Source organism: Lactuca serriola, chromosome 3, assembly GCF_051521515.1.
Source record: "Lactuca serriola cultivar US96UC23 chromosome 3, Lser_US96UC23_V15, whole genome shotgun sequence".
NCBI classification, from domain to species: domain Eukaryota; kingdom Viridiplantae; phylum Streptophyta; class Magnoliopsida; order Asterales; family Asteraceae; genus Lactuca; species Lactuca serriola.
The window spans coordinates 39,131,296-39,150,603 of NC_136410.1; the positions used below are offsets into that span (position 1 = coordinate 39,131,296).

At 35.8% G+C, this 19,308-nt stretch overlaps 3 protein-coding genes across 3 annotated transcripts; all 3 read right to left on the bottom strand.

Moving 5' to 3' along the window:
* Nucleotides 1–10,531: 10,531 nt before the first annotated feature.
* LOC145095158 (uncharacterized) lies at nt 10,532–11,522 on the bottom strand. Its single transcript, XM_079033087.1, has 5 exons — nt 11,469–11,522; nt 11,113–11,383; nt 10,959–11,034; nt 10,745–10,878; nt 10,532–10,653 (listed from the first exon to the last, which is right to left on the bottom strand). Exons 1-5 carry the CDS (start codon nt 11,520–11,522, stop codon nt 10,532–10,534), a joined length of 657 nt encoding a protein of 218 aa, XP_078889213.1.
* A 475-nt stretch (nt 11,523–11,997) lies between these two features.
* LOC145095159 (uncharacterized) lies at nt 11,998–13,316 on the bottom strand. Its single transcript, XM_079033088.1, has 3 exons — nt 13,192–13,316; nt 12,318–13,072; nt 11,998–12,227 (listed from the first exon to the last, which is right to left on the bottom strand). Exons 1-3 carry the CDS (start codon nt 13,314–13,316, stop codon nt 11,998–12,000), a joined length of 1,110 nt encoding a protein of 369 aa, XP_078889214.1.
* Nucleotides 13,317–16,402: 3,086 nt separating this feature from the next.
* Nucleotides 16,403–18,841, bottom strand: LOC145095160 (uncharacterized). The gene is made up of 4 exons (XM_079033090.1): nt 18,600–18,841; nt 18,376–18,500; nt 17,743–18,309; nt 16,403–16,761 (listed from the first exon to the last, which is right to left on the bottom strand). The coding sequence occupies exons 1-4, from the start codon at nt 18,839–18,841 to the stop codon at nt 16,403–16,405; spliced, it is 1,293 nt and encodes a 430-aa protein (XP_078889216.1).
* Between the last annotated feature and the right edge of the window lie 467 nt (nt 18,842–19,308).

Below are 19,308 nucleotides of genomic sequence, written 5' to 3' on the forward strand. Positions count from 1 at the left end.
GAAGGTTTATGCAATGGAACACGCTTAATGGTGTCGCACTTATTACCACTGCTAATAGAAGCAACTACAATAACTGGAACATCCATTGGAAAGCGAGTATATCTGCCACGCATAAAGTTTATCTACAAAAGCTCTGATTTTCCTTTCACTTTCATTAGAAAACAGTATCCAATTAAGGTTTGCTATGCCATGACAATTAACAAAAGCCAGGGTCAATCTCTGAAAAAAAATTGGCATTTACTTACCCGAACCTATGTTTGCCCACGGTCAATTGTACGTTGCATTATCCCGTGCGACGTCACCAGATTCAATCAGAATTCTAATAGAATCTCATACCAACACACCACAAAACAGGACAAAGAATATTGTTTTTAAAGACCTCTTACGCAGAATAGATACTACTGAGGTCGAAATCATTGTTTACTTCTCTAAATTGAGACAATCTTATCATATTTATCTCTTATTAGCTGTCATTACACTGATTTCATATATGAAAACGATTTACACTATTATAAAAAAATTATCATGTTTATTCTTTGTTTAACTGTAACAGGGTTTACTTCTCTAAATTGAGACAATCTTATGATATTTATCTCTTATTAGCTGTCATTACACTGATTTCATATATGAAAACGATTTACACTATTATTAAAAAAATTATCATGTTTATTCTTTGTTTAACTGTAACAACAAGAACATGTCTGAAACATTCACAACCATTTCGGAGTTACAGTATGGGTCTCCCGGGACGAAACTTGAAGTACGTATTCTGCGCACATGGAAACCACAACAGCGTACGTATGAAACCTGGTATCTAGCAGTTGACAAATACGTAAGTGGGTGATCAGTTTTACAGAATTGTGCATAGTGGATTATCTAACTTACACTGTCATTTAACTCCCCAGGGTGATGCAATCCAAATATTAGGACAAAGAAAAGATCAGGGATATGTAGAATCCGTCCTTAAAGTTTCTAAGTGTTACACACTCTCCAAATATGGATGTGCAGAGCCAGATTCCTTTCAAAAATGGATAGACAATGAAATATATATTGCTGTTGGGACAGCTTCTTCTATCACGTCTCTCTCAGACACCAGCACAATCCCCCAAAATTGGTTTCATTTCATATCTAAACAACAGATACCAGACTTTGTTGACCAATCCCCAGGTATGACTTCACACCAACACTAATTACATGATACCCAAACACCTCATGTCGTACAGCTACATGAAACCTAATAATCTTACCTACGTAACTTACTGTTACTTGTGCAGACTTTGTAGGAATATTTGTCAGGTTCAGAGATTGCCTTAAGAAAAACAAAGAGCCTTTCCTCCTACTAATTTTGAGAAATGATTCGTAAGTAATTTGTGTTTCCAAATACATTTTTAACATTTCTAACATGTATGATACCCGTCCATATCAGTGGTCAAGAAATTGCTATAAGTCTTTGGAGAGAGTGCACAGATGTGTCAGACAAGTTTGACCGTGCAGCCATTGAAAACACAGTCGGGCCTACAGTAATAGCTGTAACAAATGTTAAAATCGCACCGGTTGCTGGTACACACAGAATAATATCCTATATGATACCCAAACCATGACATATAATTATACAAAACAAATTAAGTAAAACATTAATACAAATTTATCTTATAGGTTCACTAATGCTAGGAACAACGAGTGCAAGTTATGTTTACATCAACCCACCAATCGCAGAAACAACCACATTACTCAACAGGTAATCAAAATACACGTCATACAAACCATTCTTATATACATTTACACTAACCATTACAAAAAAACGACAGTTTCGCAACAAATCCTACTTCCTTAACCACAATATCCACACCACCAATATCACTATTTGACATGAAGAACAAAAGTCACTCTGATCTTCTGGTATATCACTAATCTATTATTACCCAAATATACTTACAATATCCCAACACATCTATATCATAACATTTACATCCTCTTACAGGAAAGGACATTTACAGTGACAGCATCAATCGTGGATTTCAAATTCACAGACACCTGGTACAACGTACTCTGTCCCCAATGCAAAAGACCAACATTGAAGCAGGGGAATAACTGGTTCTGCCCATCACACGGAGTAGCCAATGACCCAACTTACGTGTATGTAACTCTACTTTAAGATAGATAACACACATGAACTTTACATTAACTAAAAAAAACATAACCAATTTATACAGGTACAAACTTTCTGCAGCCATCACGGACCCGACTCATTCAATGAATGTCACTCTATCAGATAACACTATGCAAAAACTAACGGCCACAACATCAGACAAGCAAATAAACGAAAATGAACCAGATAACAGAAAAACAATACCATCCATCATCAACGAAAAGAAAGGCACCACTAAAAAAATGGCCATCCAAATGATGAAAACATCTACTTCAAACAACATTCGCTTCATAGTTACCGACGTTGAAGGAAATAACATCCATAAGTCAGCAATACCAACAACACCACCTCCAACAATAGGACTGCCCTCCAAAACAACCGACAACCACCCTACATCCTCATCTAACCCACCCCAATCAAAATTTAGAAGAAATCTGTCATATGAACATCCAGGTAACTCACAAAACACAATTGAAACACCCTCAAAATAAGAAAGCTAATACGTTTTTATTGAATAACAGATCAGAAGGAAACACCACCATCAACAAAACATCCACGCCATCCTCACTAAGAAGAGTATTCCAGCACTCACATCAATCGTCACTACTTTTCTCCATAATTGTCTACTTACATGAGTAGTTGTATGTACATAAGTACTACTTAACCTTCACGTCCTGTGTAACCCACATCACACATCAGTGTAAAACGAACACAAACTCTTAAATATATGTATCTTTAACTATGTATTTCATGCACCCAACATAGAAGTATACAACCATGAAGAACGAAATCCAACAACCAAATTTGCTCCAGTTACACGTTCACTTGTAAAAAAGTTATTTATATTATGTAGCTGTTTTTCCTGGCTCACAACAAGGTGCCAGTATGAGAAAATAACATTAAAATTTACAATTCCACTTAGAATAACCAGACTAATAAAATATAACATACTCAAATAACAACAAAATAAAGATACACGGATCCATAATAAACAAAATATTACAATAAAGATAAACAAACCTCCATTCCAAATATTTTAATACACATTTAAAAATAAAAATAAAAATGTAACTAAAACACAAAATAGAAGAAAGCCAAATGTTTGTGAAACAATAATAAAGTAATCAAAGAAGAAAAACAAATTTCAAAGATTAAACAAAAAGTAAAACCATGAGAAACACCGACAATAGTTGTACCATAACTTACACGTATCTCATCTACAAAAATAATAATATATAAACAAGAATGATAATAATATCCTCAGCTACACAAATGTTATCTCTTTTTTCCCTCAGGTTAATCTTAATTACTTTGTCATATATGTAGACCATCATTGCCTACCATACACAGTATTACAAAAAAATGTAAAACAAGGCACCTCATGACCTAAATAGACTTACATGGCATGACTAATGTAAGCTACTATAACAAGAATGCCACGTAGAGAAACATACATATGTGCACGTTAATAAAAATAGTAGTTGTCATTTTACCGTACTATATAATAACAAACACAGCCTACAAAACACATTCACTAAGCAAATTAGTAATTCCAACCTAAAAACAGAGCAAATGAAGAACGAAGAAGTAAACAGCGTCCTCCTCGCACTTATCGCTTACCTCCGTGAGATAGCAGACATTATAGAAGCAGCTCAAACCAAATTACAAGAGGGATTCACCATGGAAGATAGCTCTCATACCACAATCTCCACACATGCAGACCACCCCAATTCGAAAATCCTAAAAAACATCCTTCAAGATGCCACAGTCGAGGACCAGTCCATGGACGACAACATCTCCTTCATGTTTGGATCGATCCATAAAAGGATTGGAAAATATAAGCGTACAATGAAAGACTCAGATACCTTGTGATTACGTTTTCGCCCAGTAAAACCATGTTCATATTTTAAGAGATACAATCAGTTCCATAGTAATATATAAATAAATGGAATATTAGTGTTACTATCTTTTAACCTTATTACAATTAAACAATATACATTATAATCTAACTCAAGTTATTACATTTCACACTATTCTTACTTACTTTTATAATATACGAACCCACATATGTATATACAAAACACTGAAGTATATTCTCCCTCAAAAGTAAATACGAAAATTAGAAACTCATCATTACAAACCCTGTCCTTATCCATGCAGTGCTCAGACAATAGACACCTACAAAATGTAAGCGTCATAAATGACACCAACTAGCCACATCTTAGTCACTATATAACAAGCAACATCCGAAATCATATCAAACAAAATCAAAACAAAGGACAAAATGGACACAAGAACCACAACCTTGATCCAAAAAGAAGAGGCCAGAAGGAAGATGCAATCCATTGTCACAAGAATGCTACACCAAGAACAGGTAAGACTTGACGACCTCAAAATAACCCACACCAACTTGACAAACGACCTTCACACCAGACTGCAAACAATCAACAACCTGAACAATGATCCAGACTCAACCTTCAAATCCTTCACCTTGAGAACTCTGCTCTCCTGCAGTTCTTCAGACCAGCTCATGAAGGAAAGCTTAAATCACTCCATCACACTTACGGAGACAACCATCACTATGCTCCAAGACATGGTCCAAATTTTGCAGGCTAGAAACATATAACCAAAAACCAAGTCAAGCAAAGCAGTTCATCATCCAGTTTTTGTTATAAAAGCAATTGTTTATCTATATTACCATACGTACAAATATATGTGTAAACATGTTAACATGTACTTCTATGTCAACAACTTTCATCACCCGTGCAACGCACGGGCCTTTTCCTAGTTTATAGGAAAACTTGAACTACAAAATAAATGTCACATATAGTTAGATTCATCGATAACACCTCATTTACTTATACCATCACTTCTGATTCATCTCCATCGTATTTGTTGCTTATTCTCCAATTTTTTATCAAATGCTTTATGCATATGATGCATGCATTATATATATATAGGGAAAAGTGAATATATCCTTAAGGGTATATAAACTTAGGTACCCAAACTCACTATACTACGTCATTTTGTATCATATATATACATTGTATTTGTCCAATGTTCTTATAATTCAACTTTTAACTTGATTTACTTCTAAGATTTTTATAAATTTCACATTTTTCTTCTTCTCATATAATTGTCATTTTAAACTATAGTATATATAGCTTAGTAGATGTTCGGCAAAAAGATATAGTTTAAAATGAATATAATAGTGAAAATTTGAAAATCTTGAAAGTAAATGAAATTAGGGTTGAAGTTTAAAAACATTATAATGAATGTATCAAACAAAATGACGCGTTATTATAGGTTTGGGTACGTAAGCTTATATACCCCTAAGGGTATATTCACTTTTCCCATATATATATATATATATATATATATATATATATATATATATATATATATATATATATATATATATATATATATATATATATATATATCATAACTTTTAGTATATAACTTCCGTTAAATTATGACCAACATAGAAAATGGCCTTTTATATATATAATCTAACGACATATAATTATTTATCATGTGTCCTTTATTTTTAATTGGTCAATATATATGTAACAAAATATTATTACTATCGTAAAATATACTTAGGCAAAATAATATAAGTCGTAACATAAAATATTTTAAAATATATAAGATGTTAATTTACGATTCTTCTAAATTTAATAATTGATAATTCACATCGTAAAATATACTTAGGCAAATATCTCGAATATTTATTATATCGACGAATTGGTATTTGTGAGGACGTCGACTTTTATTTATATTGTTTTAGTTAACAACCAACCGATTTTCATTTATTCACAAAAAAGTTTTACATCGTCAACTGACGTAAATACTTATTTTCTAAGAAATGTCTAACGAGAAACGAGGGCATTATAATAATGAGTTGTCATATGACAAATATGGAAATATTTCCATAATGAGAGATGAATATTACGAATATATGTGTAGGTTGGAAACTTTATGCAAGAAGGATGTTCAAAGGAATGTACTTTGAAATTAAGACTTCTCTTCCATGAAATTGTTCTTGTAACAATCTCCAAAGGAATATTTTGTAGTGTCAGTGACAAAGTCTCTGTGACTTTGGTACCACGACATTACAAAAGGAAATATTGCATGATAGTTTAGAATCTAACACTTGTGATAAAGATTTGGAATTGTGAAATGAGTTTCATTGGAAATGTCTTCTTTTGATTTATTTCACAAAGAAATGATCATAGATAAACATAGTGTGCATGCTTGGAGCATGGGATAACTATTGTTTTAATTCAAGTATTAAGTTGATTAATCGAAACATTATACAATGAATAATGTGTAATCAATATGGTGATTAAATAAAAGGTGTTTTATTTATATTCAAAAGTTTTGAGACCGTATTGGATTCGATAATTCTTGTCTTTCATTTCACATGTTTTGACTTCCCGAATAATAAGATTATTCAAACCATCCATAGTCGATCATACTTTGGAAGTAGGTATTGAGCCAAAACTTTCATGAATCTGACTGTAGATTGTCTAAAGTGTTTAGACATAGCAAAGTTTGTTGCAGTGTTCATGAGTACTCCTGTAATAAGATTTGAGTATTGGATTAAACCCACGGATAAATTGCTAACCATTTTAGCATGGAGAATTCCAAGAAAGGGGAGTTACCGATCCAAAGCAATACCAAACTGAATCACACTCAAAGTCCGAGTGCTGATGTTGAGATAGTTGAAATGAGTCGAGTACCATATGCCTACGTCGTTGGCTCGATCATGTACACTATGACATGTACTTGCCCTAATTTGGCTTTTGCTTTGAGCATGGTCAGTCGATATCAAGGGAATCCTGGTAAAGCTCACTGGATAGTAGTAAAGAACATTCTTAAGTATCCACAAAGAACGAAGGACTGGGTCCTCGTACTTGGTGGAAGTGAAGACTTGAGAGTGACAGGGTATAGTTATGCTAGTTTTCAGACCGATAGAGATAACTTCCACTCTCAGTCGAGCGGGGTATTTACCTTGAATGGAGGAGCAGTGACTTAGAAAAGTTCCAAGTAGGAGACCGTAGCAGATTCAACGTGCGAATCAGAGTACATAACAGCGAGCGAAGCATCGAAGGAGGCGATATGGTTGAAGAACTTCATCAGAGACCTTGGAGTTGTACCAGCCTTAAAGGAGCCTACGGAGATTTTCTATGATAACGAAGGAGCGATTGCCTTGACCATGGAACCGAGGGATCATTGCAGATCCAGGCACATCGACAGAAAATACCACTTCATTAGACATCGGGTAGAAGAGGGACTTCTCGTAGTAAAGAGGGTATCATCAGAGGAGAACCCAACAAATCCCCTCACAAAAGGTCTGAGCAGGGTTAAGCATTTACAGCATGCACGGAGCACTGGTCTGAAGGACGATATTAGTTTTAGTAATTAGATAGTTATTTAGAAACTTGTAATAGATAAAATGTAAATAACATTTGATGATTGAATAAAGGAGTTTTATTTATGAGTAAAGTTACTATCTAGTGTCAATTGCTTACTATTGTTTCACTTTTGCATGTTTTGACTTTCCAAATAATAGGATTATTCGAATTATCCACAGTCGATCATACTTTGGAAGTAGGCTATGAGGTTAGACTGTCATGAATTGGTTTGTAGATTGTCTAAGCGTTTAGACATAGCAAAAGTTTGTTGCAACGTTCATGCGTGCTCTTGAAATAAGATTTGAGTATTAGATTAAACCCACGCTCATATGAATCACTTCATGGAATTTATCACGAGTGATTATGAGACAATAATATCGTATACTCTTTAAACCAAGATATATGAGTTGTTTTTTGCAAGTTGGTTGCACATTGATAGTGCGTAAACGCATCACGAAGTTGATGTTATAAAACGTATTGTTTTGTACAATTTAATAAGCAAATAGTACAAGCATATAAGTTAAAGTTTATCTATTCCTTTTATCCTAAGAGGATTAAAAGCGATATCTTGGTCCCCTCGATAATTTTGTGTTGACTTATGTGTCGAGCCCGGTCAGGACTGAATTGATGTGTTCAATTAAGTTCTATGTCAGACAAATCAGAAATCGGGAAACAAACTGCTGGAAAATGAGAATGACTCTATTTCATGTCCTTGTCCACATGATATCTTGAGAACGGAGGACTACATGATCCCCTATCTAAAGGACACGTTTTTGACTAGGTCAGAGTTCGACAGCAGCTTTTGAGAGCTACGATTGCTAATCGAATTTTGAAGTCATATTTGCAGTTATAGTTATTAGACTTATCCAAGTGGTGGATTAGGTGTCTAAGCCCATAACTATAACTGGTATGTACTTTACACGATAGTAGCATGGTCCTTTTGGGTTGCCTTCACCATAGCAACTTGACTGGATGAATAATGGAGAAAGAGGTTAATTATGATTTATTAATATATCATAGGAATAATATATTATCGAGAAATCATATTATTTAACTAGCTGTGGTACCCCGCTCCGCGGGGTTCGGTTTTGATCGAGGTTTTATTTCTGTCTTTTTCGGTATATGTTTTGATGGATATTTTATTTTTGCAACATATATATATATATATATATATATATATATATATATATATATGGTAAATTTAGTGGATAAAATTGTACAAAGAATGGGGTCAAGTGGAATGATTACGGTGCTGTAATTGCAGTCGACTTAGGTAGGTAAACAGGTTGAAGCTGGCAAGTGAAACGTCATCTACGTCAGCGGTATTGATGAGTACATTAAGTATTGGAAGGTAGTCGTCATGGAGGGCAATCTGGCTTCTATAAGATCTGTAAAGGGATTATCCTTTATTCCAAATATCTCCTTTTTTGTACACATTGCTTTCGAACATCAATGCTACAAATCGAGTAGGAAGAAACATGAAGCCGCAACAAATGGAAAAGATTATCAAAGTTCTAATCAAGCAAGCAGAAGAGAAGGTAACTACATTGACAAATGTTGAAAACGATTTCTTTCTGAACCAGCAAACAAAAGCTAAAATACAGGCAGATATGAACCGGGGACCTACATATCTTAACTATCCGCGGATGGAGAAGCTACTCATTGATAACACATATGAAGCATCGAATGCTATCCAAACCATCTATAAGCTAAAGAGGGAAGCAAAGATGAGAATGGAGGAACTAAGCAAGGACCTGAAGAAACTACCAGAGAATGGGTATTTTAGCTAGGTTCACAATTAGGTTCTAGTAGACTGATTTCTATCTATTCAAAGCATACATAAGTGGTAAATTTCATAAACATATAGCATCCAAAGTTGCATAGTTAACATATTGGTACAAAGTGTTATGTTGTTTACATACAAAAGCAGTGAAAGTGTTTATGGAACATCTGATTCTAGCTATCACAGACCGGACACATTCATGACAAACAAAATAATAGATGATGCCATCTATTTTTTACGGCTTCGCTTTGTGTCCATTGATGGTGTTGGCTCATCTGTATCCAACATAGAGGATGTGTTAGAAAACATAAAGGTATGATAAGTAATAATTTGGTTTATGTGTATACTAGTGGTGTTGTATAACAGAGTACGTGTGCTGCGTGTGACGGACATTGTAGATTCATGTGTGTTTTGTTGCATTGTTGACCTTGTTGTGGGGACATGTGTTGGAGTTGTTGGAACATTTGTTTGCAATATAGAATTCAAGCTTTCAATGTCTACAATTATGAAACGTAAATTGTCCCGATCGGATGCCTTTAGGATTTGAACTGACATGTTCTTTGATCTCCCTTTCTGCTGAGCAATAAAAGGTGGAAGTGTCTTCCTGTCGATGGTGTTGTTGTTTGCTATAAGATTTTGAAGGGTAGAGTTGAGCAGTTTCTGACATAAGGTGTTTGATATGATTGTTGATATTGTGTTCGTCGTGTCACTTAGTGTTAGACTGAATTTATGTCTGTTTTGACAATAAGTTTGTTAGCTTATAGTATATAGCATAGACGGTTTTAATGTAGATTGAAGTGTACTTACGAAAATTTTGGGTTTTTAATGAGAGAGTGTACAATGTAGTACCATTGTGGGCCCCGTTTGTGAATGGGATCTCTACAAGTGGGACATAGAACCTGATACCAATTGTTTTGAAACTGAATATCCATGATTGATGCTTTGATCAAAAAGGTTTTATCATGTAACCAGATGTTTATACTGTTAGGGTATTGATTTTTTTCAGTATTATTCATTGAAATTAAATAGGAAGATGTCATGTAACATGACCAGTAAGTCTGATCGTTTTCTTGTTTTGATATCCTGCAATGTAATTGGTATTCCAAATGGAATAGAAATTGGTCTTTGTGGTCCATGGAAACTGAAATCAGATAGTCATTTTGTTAACAATAGTTTTATTCAAGAAATCTGATGGTTATAGATGAGAAATGCATCGTACATATCAAGAAGTGTTGCTGTTTCTGGTATTTCTGGATTTATGTATACGTGGGTGGCAGGGGATGATCCATGGCGCAATGCTCCTAGGATTAAAAACAAGATTATATTCATTAATAAGAATTATTATGGCATGGTAGCAATTTTTTTGTAACTTTCAGATTGGAAGTGCCATACCTGCAGAAATGGAAGCTTTTAGGTTTGTAACAGCAAGAACTGTAATCGCAGGCAACGGGATGAGTAGATCGCGGTTGAATTTTGTTGGGACTATGATGAATTCATTCCATAGGTTTATTGGAAGTTCATTGCCACTACATGTTTAATGTATGATGTTATTACATGATGGAAGTGTAATGTATACTTAATATATGTTCCATGATATTCCAGTTACCTGCTGTCTGTTAGGAAGAGGAAAACATATGGCTCATCATTTTGTTTTCTGCAGTCTTTGATTTTTGGTAGAACACCTATAAAATCTAAAAACATAATTAATGTTATTATGTGAGTAATATGTATGATATAGAATGAAACAGGGATCTGTATACCTGGATAGTAAGGTGGTTTTTCTCCAAGTTCAATGAGATGTGATTTTGTCACAAACTGGAACCAGTGTTTTGGTATTGTCATTGTATCTGGAAGTGGCTTGATTACTGAAATGAGACCAACCTCAATGTAGATATCATTCTCTAATACCTTCTGGTGCCTATCAAGTTCTGGACAGCTATATTCGGAGATCGTGTAGCAATCGAATAATTTGAATACTGATTCAATATAATCCTGACTGGTACGTTGTCCAAGAATTTGTATTGCATCTCCCTATAGAATTAATTAAGTATTAATGTATAGCCATAATAACTGTTTTTGTATATTTATGTTTAGTTTATATATTTTGTACACTTACAAATCTGTCAACAACTAAGTACCATGTCTCATATCGACGGTATCGTTCTTCCATTTGCGGATGATTCTTACTTGTAAAGGAGCTCCAACACCTTCACACTTCAGATCGGATATACTAAACATGACTACTGTGTCTTCACTGTTAGGAAAAGAGGGATTAATTGAGGTAAAAGTGTTAGGTATTACAAATAGTATGCATCGATGCTTGTTTAGAAAATAATTACAACTATGTAACGAATAGTGATATGAAAGTTACATTTTAGGTTATTATGGGTATTATGGACCTGTTTGTGGATTACATTGTGTAGCAGATCTTTGTACACAATGTTTTTTGTCTCTGTGGGTATCATATGTTCATTTCTTTCTATAATAATTTTTATGGATGCAGGTGATGTTGCTCTGGAGAAAGCTACATATAATTGTCCATGTGCAAAAATTGGTTGAGATAGATAAACACCAATTTTTTTTAATGACTATCCCTGGCTTTTATTGATTGTTATTGCATAACAGATTTTGACTGGAAACTATTTTCATGAAAAACTGAATGGCAGATCGGATATGGTGTGTATGAATTTTATGTGAGGAATGTATACACGTGTTCCGATATAAGTTTCAGTCATTATAGAAGCTTCGATTATGGTTGGGAGAAGCTGTGAAACAATCAACCGAGCGCCATTAGATAATCCCTCCTTTTGATTTATGTTTCTCAATAACATAACCGGCGTTCCTTGTTTCAAGTGAAGTGCATGAGGTGGCATTCCTGGAAATATTAATTCATTTAGATACTCTGTGGGATATAGGCCTTCTAGATCAGACGTGTGTTTTCCATTTAGCTACATTGAATTTGTACTGTTATATACTAAACCGGAAGCTGTGATAGTTTTTAGGATCATGTTGTTTATCTTATCTGCCACTTCATTTGTTGGACAAACAATTGCCCTTTCTGAAAGGTCTTTGGCAGTTGGGTTGGTGAGTATACAATCTCCATACACAAATTGTATAAGATCTTGTAACGCATTTGGTCCAGGTGGGATCAACAGTGATTCTGGAATTTGAACCCAAGATGTGTTGTCCGGATCATCTGTATCTGGACATCCAAGCAAACCATCTCCAATGTTGAGAAGCCAACTGGCAAAATCCATTGTTGATATTGTGTATGTCTCGGCATTTGTATTGGAAAGTAAATGCATATTTTCCGTAAGCATTCTAACTTCAAAAAGAGGTCGTAGATATGATTTTGGTAGTGTAAGTGTCGTTAGCTCAGAACGTGTGCTTTTTGGGACAACTGGAAGTGTTTGTCGAAAGTCATCACCAAGGAGGACAGAAATACCACCAAATGGTTTTTTCTTACATTCTAAAACATCTCGTAGTGACCTGTCGAGATATTCAAAACATCTTATGTCACTTATTGGTGCTTCATCCCATATAATAAGTGATGTATGACACATGAGATCACCTAACATTGCTCTCTTTTTTATATCACAAGATTTTTTGTTTGTCATGTCTATTGGAATCTTAAATCTTGAATGTGTGGTTGTTTCAGATGGAAGTAATAATGATGTGATTCCAGATGCAGCAACAACTAGAACCACTTTCCCAATTGATCTAAGATAAGAAAGAATCGTAGTCCATAGAAAAGTTTTTCCTATGCCACCGTGACCATAGACAAACATCAATATCTGTTTCTTATCTTCAACGCACCCAATAACTGTTTGATAGATTACATTTGTTGTGTATTTAATCGTGGCAGAAATTGATTAAGCACTTTGTGTAGTTCTTCTCTATTGTAAGCTATTTCTTCAAGTAACAGTCGATTATCAATCACAGCAAGGATATCAGATGATGGCATCGGTAAATCAAAATCATGTAATGATCTTGAAGGGACGGAAGAACGAAGCGTATCCTCTAAACTGTGAAGCAACTACTGTGTTATGAGATCATCCTTGAAAGACAAAGACCTATCCATTATTCTAGTTTTCATTGTGTACAGATAATCATCACACATTTTTCATGTGCCACTTCCCATAAGAGGCATGAATTACTTACTTCACAAAAAAGCAGCAGGTGACAGAAGCTTCAATGAACGCGTTCATCCACTCGATGTCATCTCCAATTATTCATAATGCATTGACAAACTTCTCTAGGTTGGATGGACAATGTTGGAAACGGTACATAGATCTTCAAATGATTTGCAACCCTTCTGATGAGAAAGTAGCATTCTCAGATAAAACAGTTCACCAGACGATGGATGAACAAAGACAACTCGACCAACCATTTTTGATGAGTCATCAGCCCTACGTTCCCACGATTTAGAAGGAGCATCCCATTTGTAATACTTTGGATAGTCAACATATGTGACATCATGACCAGACGCATCTATTACATTGCTCTCATACCATGCAAGAAGGGTTGTTCTTGAAGCATTTCGGTTGGACAAAACTGATTGTATTGTGCTCTCTTCGTTAAACACAATATGTTGTGTGTTTTCTGTATGAACGGATAGAATCTGAACAGGATGGTGCCGATGATGTATGTGAAAATCAAGAATACGCCATGCCGCCTCATGTGGACAGATGTATCTTCCATCTATGAAATTCTGAATTTCATTTACAAAAGAGGATTCCTTTTCTTTTCCATCCGCTTTATTATTTTCCACAACACATGGGCCACCTCTATCTTCTGTTTCAGTTTTTTGTAGTACATATCTAACACGATATGCTCCTTTAGAAATGTACTTGAAGAGGTATTTTATCACCATGTTCCATCCACAATACTCAACGTTAATATGTGCATCAAACCGAGAACATAACCTTTTGTTATAGGGTACGATATACCCATTATGTAACATCCATAAAATTTACGCAAAATTTAAACTTGTAATACTAACAAAAGAGTCAAATAGTAACTGTTTTTACAAAACATTTCCAATTCTTTTATCATCAGAGTGTCCCAAAATAGATCATAAGGATGAGGAGCGGTACGATCACGCCTTTATCTTCCCTCGCTCTCCTGAAGTACCTGAAACAATAAACTGAAAATTGTAAGCCCGAGGGCTTAGTGAGTTACCCCCAAAATACCAACACCACACTGACAGAAACCATAGCCATAACGATCAATCAAACAGCATACATACTGGGCCATCGGCCGGACTGGTCCGCCCTACAGGACCTATAGTGTATCTGCATCTATCCTGAGCCTTCGGCATGACTGGTCCGCCGCGTGGGCCTACAGTCTCCCAGGACCACTCAGAGGGTGTGTTGGCCTTCAGCATAAAGCAGGACCACCTCAACCCAACCAACAAGCAACTAACCATGTACGCATACTATCATATACTGGCATATACACATAGCAAACATATCTATCTCATTGACCATCAATCATAGAGTTTCACTCGTAACTAGAGTATCGACCTAACAGGTCACTAACATACCAATCCTTACGGATCGTAAAAGTATAACATACTATCTATCCTGATTCCGATCTAACAGATTGGAATCATATGTAGCATACCATGACAACCGATCTAACCGATCTCTAGCATAACAATCATCCTAAACAGGATGAATTCTAACATAGCAATAACATAACACCCATCCTAAACCAGGATGAAATCTAACATGGCAATAACAAAGCAACCATCCTAAACCAGGATGTAAATCATAAAGGGCCGGCCTTGGTGCCATAGACCCTATCGATATAGTGAGGATAACTCACCTTGCAGATGTCGATTCGAAAAGCAAACTCCAACTATCGGATCACTTGACGCCGGCTCCACCACCTATAACCATAGCACCAAATCTCATAAGTTCTCACTCTTATGAGACACCCCATAACCTCTTAGTGATTCCTGATCAAGGTCAAAATCCTTAGTCAAGGTCAACAGTCCATGTTGACCTCAACTCGCCGAGTACACTCGGCCACTCGCCGAGTCCATGGAACACATTCCAACTCGCCGAGTCATCGGAGTGACTCGTCGAGTTCCTTCGAATCCTGATCAATCCTTAAGGCTACTCTTCGAGTTTCCTCCTTTCCACTCAATGGGAACACACGTATGCATATCCTAGGGAAAAGCCATCCGACTCGCCGAGTTGTTCTTCAACTCGTCGATTTCTATGGTGATCTTCATCGGACTCGCCGAGTTGTTCATCCAACTCGCTGATTTCAATAACCATCTTCATGTGACTCGCCGAGTCCATCTAGTCCTCTTTCCATGCAGACTTGTTTTGAGCCATGCAGCGGCTCCAAATCACAGATCCAAGCTTCTAGGGCATACTTACCACGTAAAGTTGCAAACTTTACGTGCATGCATGGTTATAAAGGCTCCAAATGTCTATTTTAAGTTCTTAATGGAGCTTCTAGTCCAAGAGGGACTCCAACCACGACCAATACAGCAACTTTATGACTCTAGCATCCAAGGAGGGTCCAGATCTGAAGTTACAACTTCAGATCTAGCCCATAGCTCAACATCCCAACTTGAAAATCCATAAAAAGCCCTAGAATCAACCAAAGGGAAGAAAAGGAAGTAAGAATGGTACTTTGATACCTTCAAACGATGCTAGCTGAGGCAAAGCCCGCTTCCCACTCCTTTCTTGCTTCAATTTCCTTTGCACTCTTAGCTTCCTTCCTCCAAGATCCTCTTTTCTAAGCTTCAAACCCACACCAAGGCACACACACACGAATTAGGGTTTCAAGGGCTCTCAAAGACTGTAAGGAGTCCCAAAGGAGGCTGAGGCTCCTTTAAATAGGGGTACAAACCCCGGGATTTAGGGTTTCATCTGCCAAATCCTACTCGCCGACTCCCAATAGTGGACTCGCCGAGTAGGTTACTAAACACGCGTTCTCACCCCGCTGCTACTCGACGAGTAGGTCAACCAACTCGTCGAGTAGAGCTTTATCTAGAAATTCTTAATTAATTAATACCTGAGGATTGGGGCGTTACACATTATCTATGGGAATCCCACATGGTGTTATGTGTTTTGCTGCTGAAGAGCGCTTGTAACACACATAACCATCACTATCAAAGAATGTAGATTCGAGAAATGGATTTGGAAAACGTTTCTTACATTTGCCATCCTTCATACATGGAGCTTTTTCATTTAGTGGACCACATGGACCATGAATCATGCATGCAGTAATTGTTCTATACAATGCAGGCTCCGCAACCGGATCTGGCAATTCAGCAGTTATATATCTATCTACATCTTCAGCATGCCGTATTTTAGATGAACTATTTACCCATAACAACGTATGACAATGTGGAAGACCTCTCTTTTGAAACTCAATCGTATACAAATCTATCAACATAATTATACTTGTTAAATTAAAAAAAATGCACTTTGTTTTATGGTAGTGATATGTACGTCAAATTTAGGATGTATGTAATACAGGAACATGGAAGATAAGAATAAAATAATGTAATTTAATATGGATGGAAAAACAGAATTGTAAGAATCTGAGATGACATGAAAATACAAACTACTTATCCACTTTAAGAAAAAAGAACATGTATTTGTAAACCGTTCAATTTAAAAATAAACGAGGATAAGGGAATCTAATTGAATACAAATGCAAAGGATACAATTATCACATTGTTACATGACATATGTATACAAACCATTTAAATACTGAAAAGAAAAAAAAACATATAAAAATGGTAAACCATTGAAATGAAAACAGATGATAATGCAAGAAAACAGGTAGTTGTAGATGAAAGACGATATACTCATGTATCTTCATTCCAATTATTTTTAACATGTGTGTTTTTTATGTTGCACATTGTTTTTATAGTTACAGAACTGCCTACAAAAATGACTGATTAAAATGCCTGTAGATACTAATTTTATAACTACAAAATTTTTATCCAAACATTTTTTTACCAAATTGGCCCTGCATAGCGTCTATATAGTTACAAATATAGATTTTAAGATTTTTGGACGAAAATGCCCCTACATACCCTTCTTAAAAAAATTGATTTTAAGAACTTTGTACCAAATTGCCTCAACATGCTACTTTTATAATTTAAAAAAAAACATCTTAACAGTTTTGGACTAAAACGCCCCTGCATAATCTTTTTATAGCTAATAAAATTTCAACCTAACAATTTCCGATGACACAACAGTGGCATAAAATTATATTCGTTTCATTTACATGTCACAATAAAAGAGTAAGGAAAAAGTAAAATAATCGTGAAAATTGAACAGCTGATAAGATATCTCAATAAAAAATAATCTCAACTAAGAATAGATTTCAAGTCATAGATAAAGGAAATAACATACATGCATCAACATCACCAAAAGTCTTGTCTTGTTTCAAGAAGTCCACAAAACCATGAACCTTCACTTTAAAAACCCTTGCAATGATATATGCCCTACTATTTGGATCCTTCTCGTGATATCTATCCATGTATCGTCTTATCTCGGGCCATTTTACATTGCATATGAAAGTTATGAAATATTGTAGGTTACCATAAACTCTACATATGGCCAGTGCGTCCTGATAGTGACTATACATGTATCGGGTACCTCCTGTAAAAGAGGTTGGCAAAAAAACTCGTTTTCCTACAAACCGACCTTCCCTGTTCCCCTTTGAAAGCGCATCGTATAGCCCACTAACATACTTAGAACGAAGACTGTCCTGATGTTTAGAAATGTAGTCCAACCGTGCAGCCTCAATACAAGTATCTGCATCCACGAGATACTGTTGAAACAGGCGAAGGGCACTTAAAATTGGAGACCATATTCCATGTCGAGCATGGATGTGATATGCATAGTACATGTTAACTGTGAGGTTCTGAGCATTGACACCAATTTCATTTCTCAATTTCAACCGTGGAGACCAACCATCTTCACCATATGGAAACAAAATTGGATATTACAAGGCCATGTAACATGGATGAAGCTTGCTAATACGTTGTGGACGACCAGAATTAGAATGGACTACAATATCATAGGCAGTGCAATTACTGTCATCACCACTAACAATGCAACCTAATGATCCCGGTGAAGGGAGATCATATCTGCGATCCGGAACATTACTGAAAAAACAAACGGAATAACAACTTATATTTTGTTGCTCTGCAATATCTTTTGCAGTCTTGAATGTTCATACATATTCATTGCTCTAAGAAAAAAACGAAACCAGAAACAACACTATACTCGCATCCAAATTTGGTTTCCTTGGACCATCAAAAACCCTCAACCTGTTATCCACCTCATTTTCTGTGTCAAATAAGTAAAGATAAAGAAACTGTGGTCCTTTCTGAGGGTCTGGATACAGGGAACCAATTTTATGACTAATTTGTCCTGAAATCTTAAACACAAAAGGCCCTCGACTATCATTGACATCATCATCAACATCTGCTCCAAAAGATGTCATAGAGAACATACTAATATAAGCTCTAATGTCCCGTAAAAAATGGTCGTTAGTAAAAAGGGCCATAAATTCATCAGACATTCTAGAAGGATAGGGAAGAACAACCGAACCACTTCTACAACAACGATGATATCTCAGATGCTGAGGAGTAGACATTTTTAAATGTCTTTCTCTAAGCAAAAAAAAAGGCACCACAATAATCGCACACTGCATCACAGTCACCACAGTCTACATATTCAGGGAGAGCACGTAAACTATCTGTCCATCGATACAACCGACGGCGAACATTTCTACCGTCAGTAACAGAAGGCAAACTGGAAGAGGAAGCAACATCACCGCAACGACGATTCTTGCGAGGACCCATATCCAGAAAAGAAAAGCAAAAAAACCCAAATACAATAACAAAAAGAAGAACAAACAAACCAAAAGTAAATAAGCAGAAGGAGCCCTTACCTGAAATGAGAAGCAGA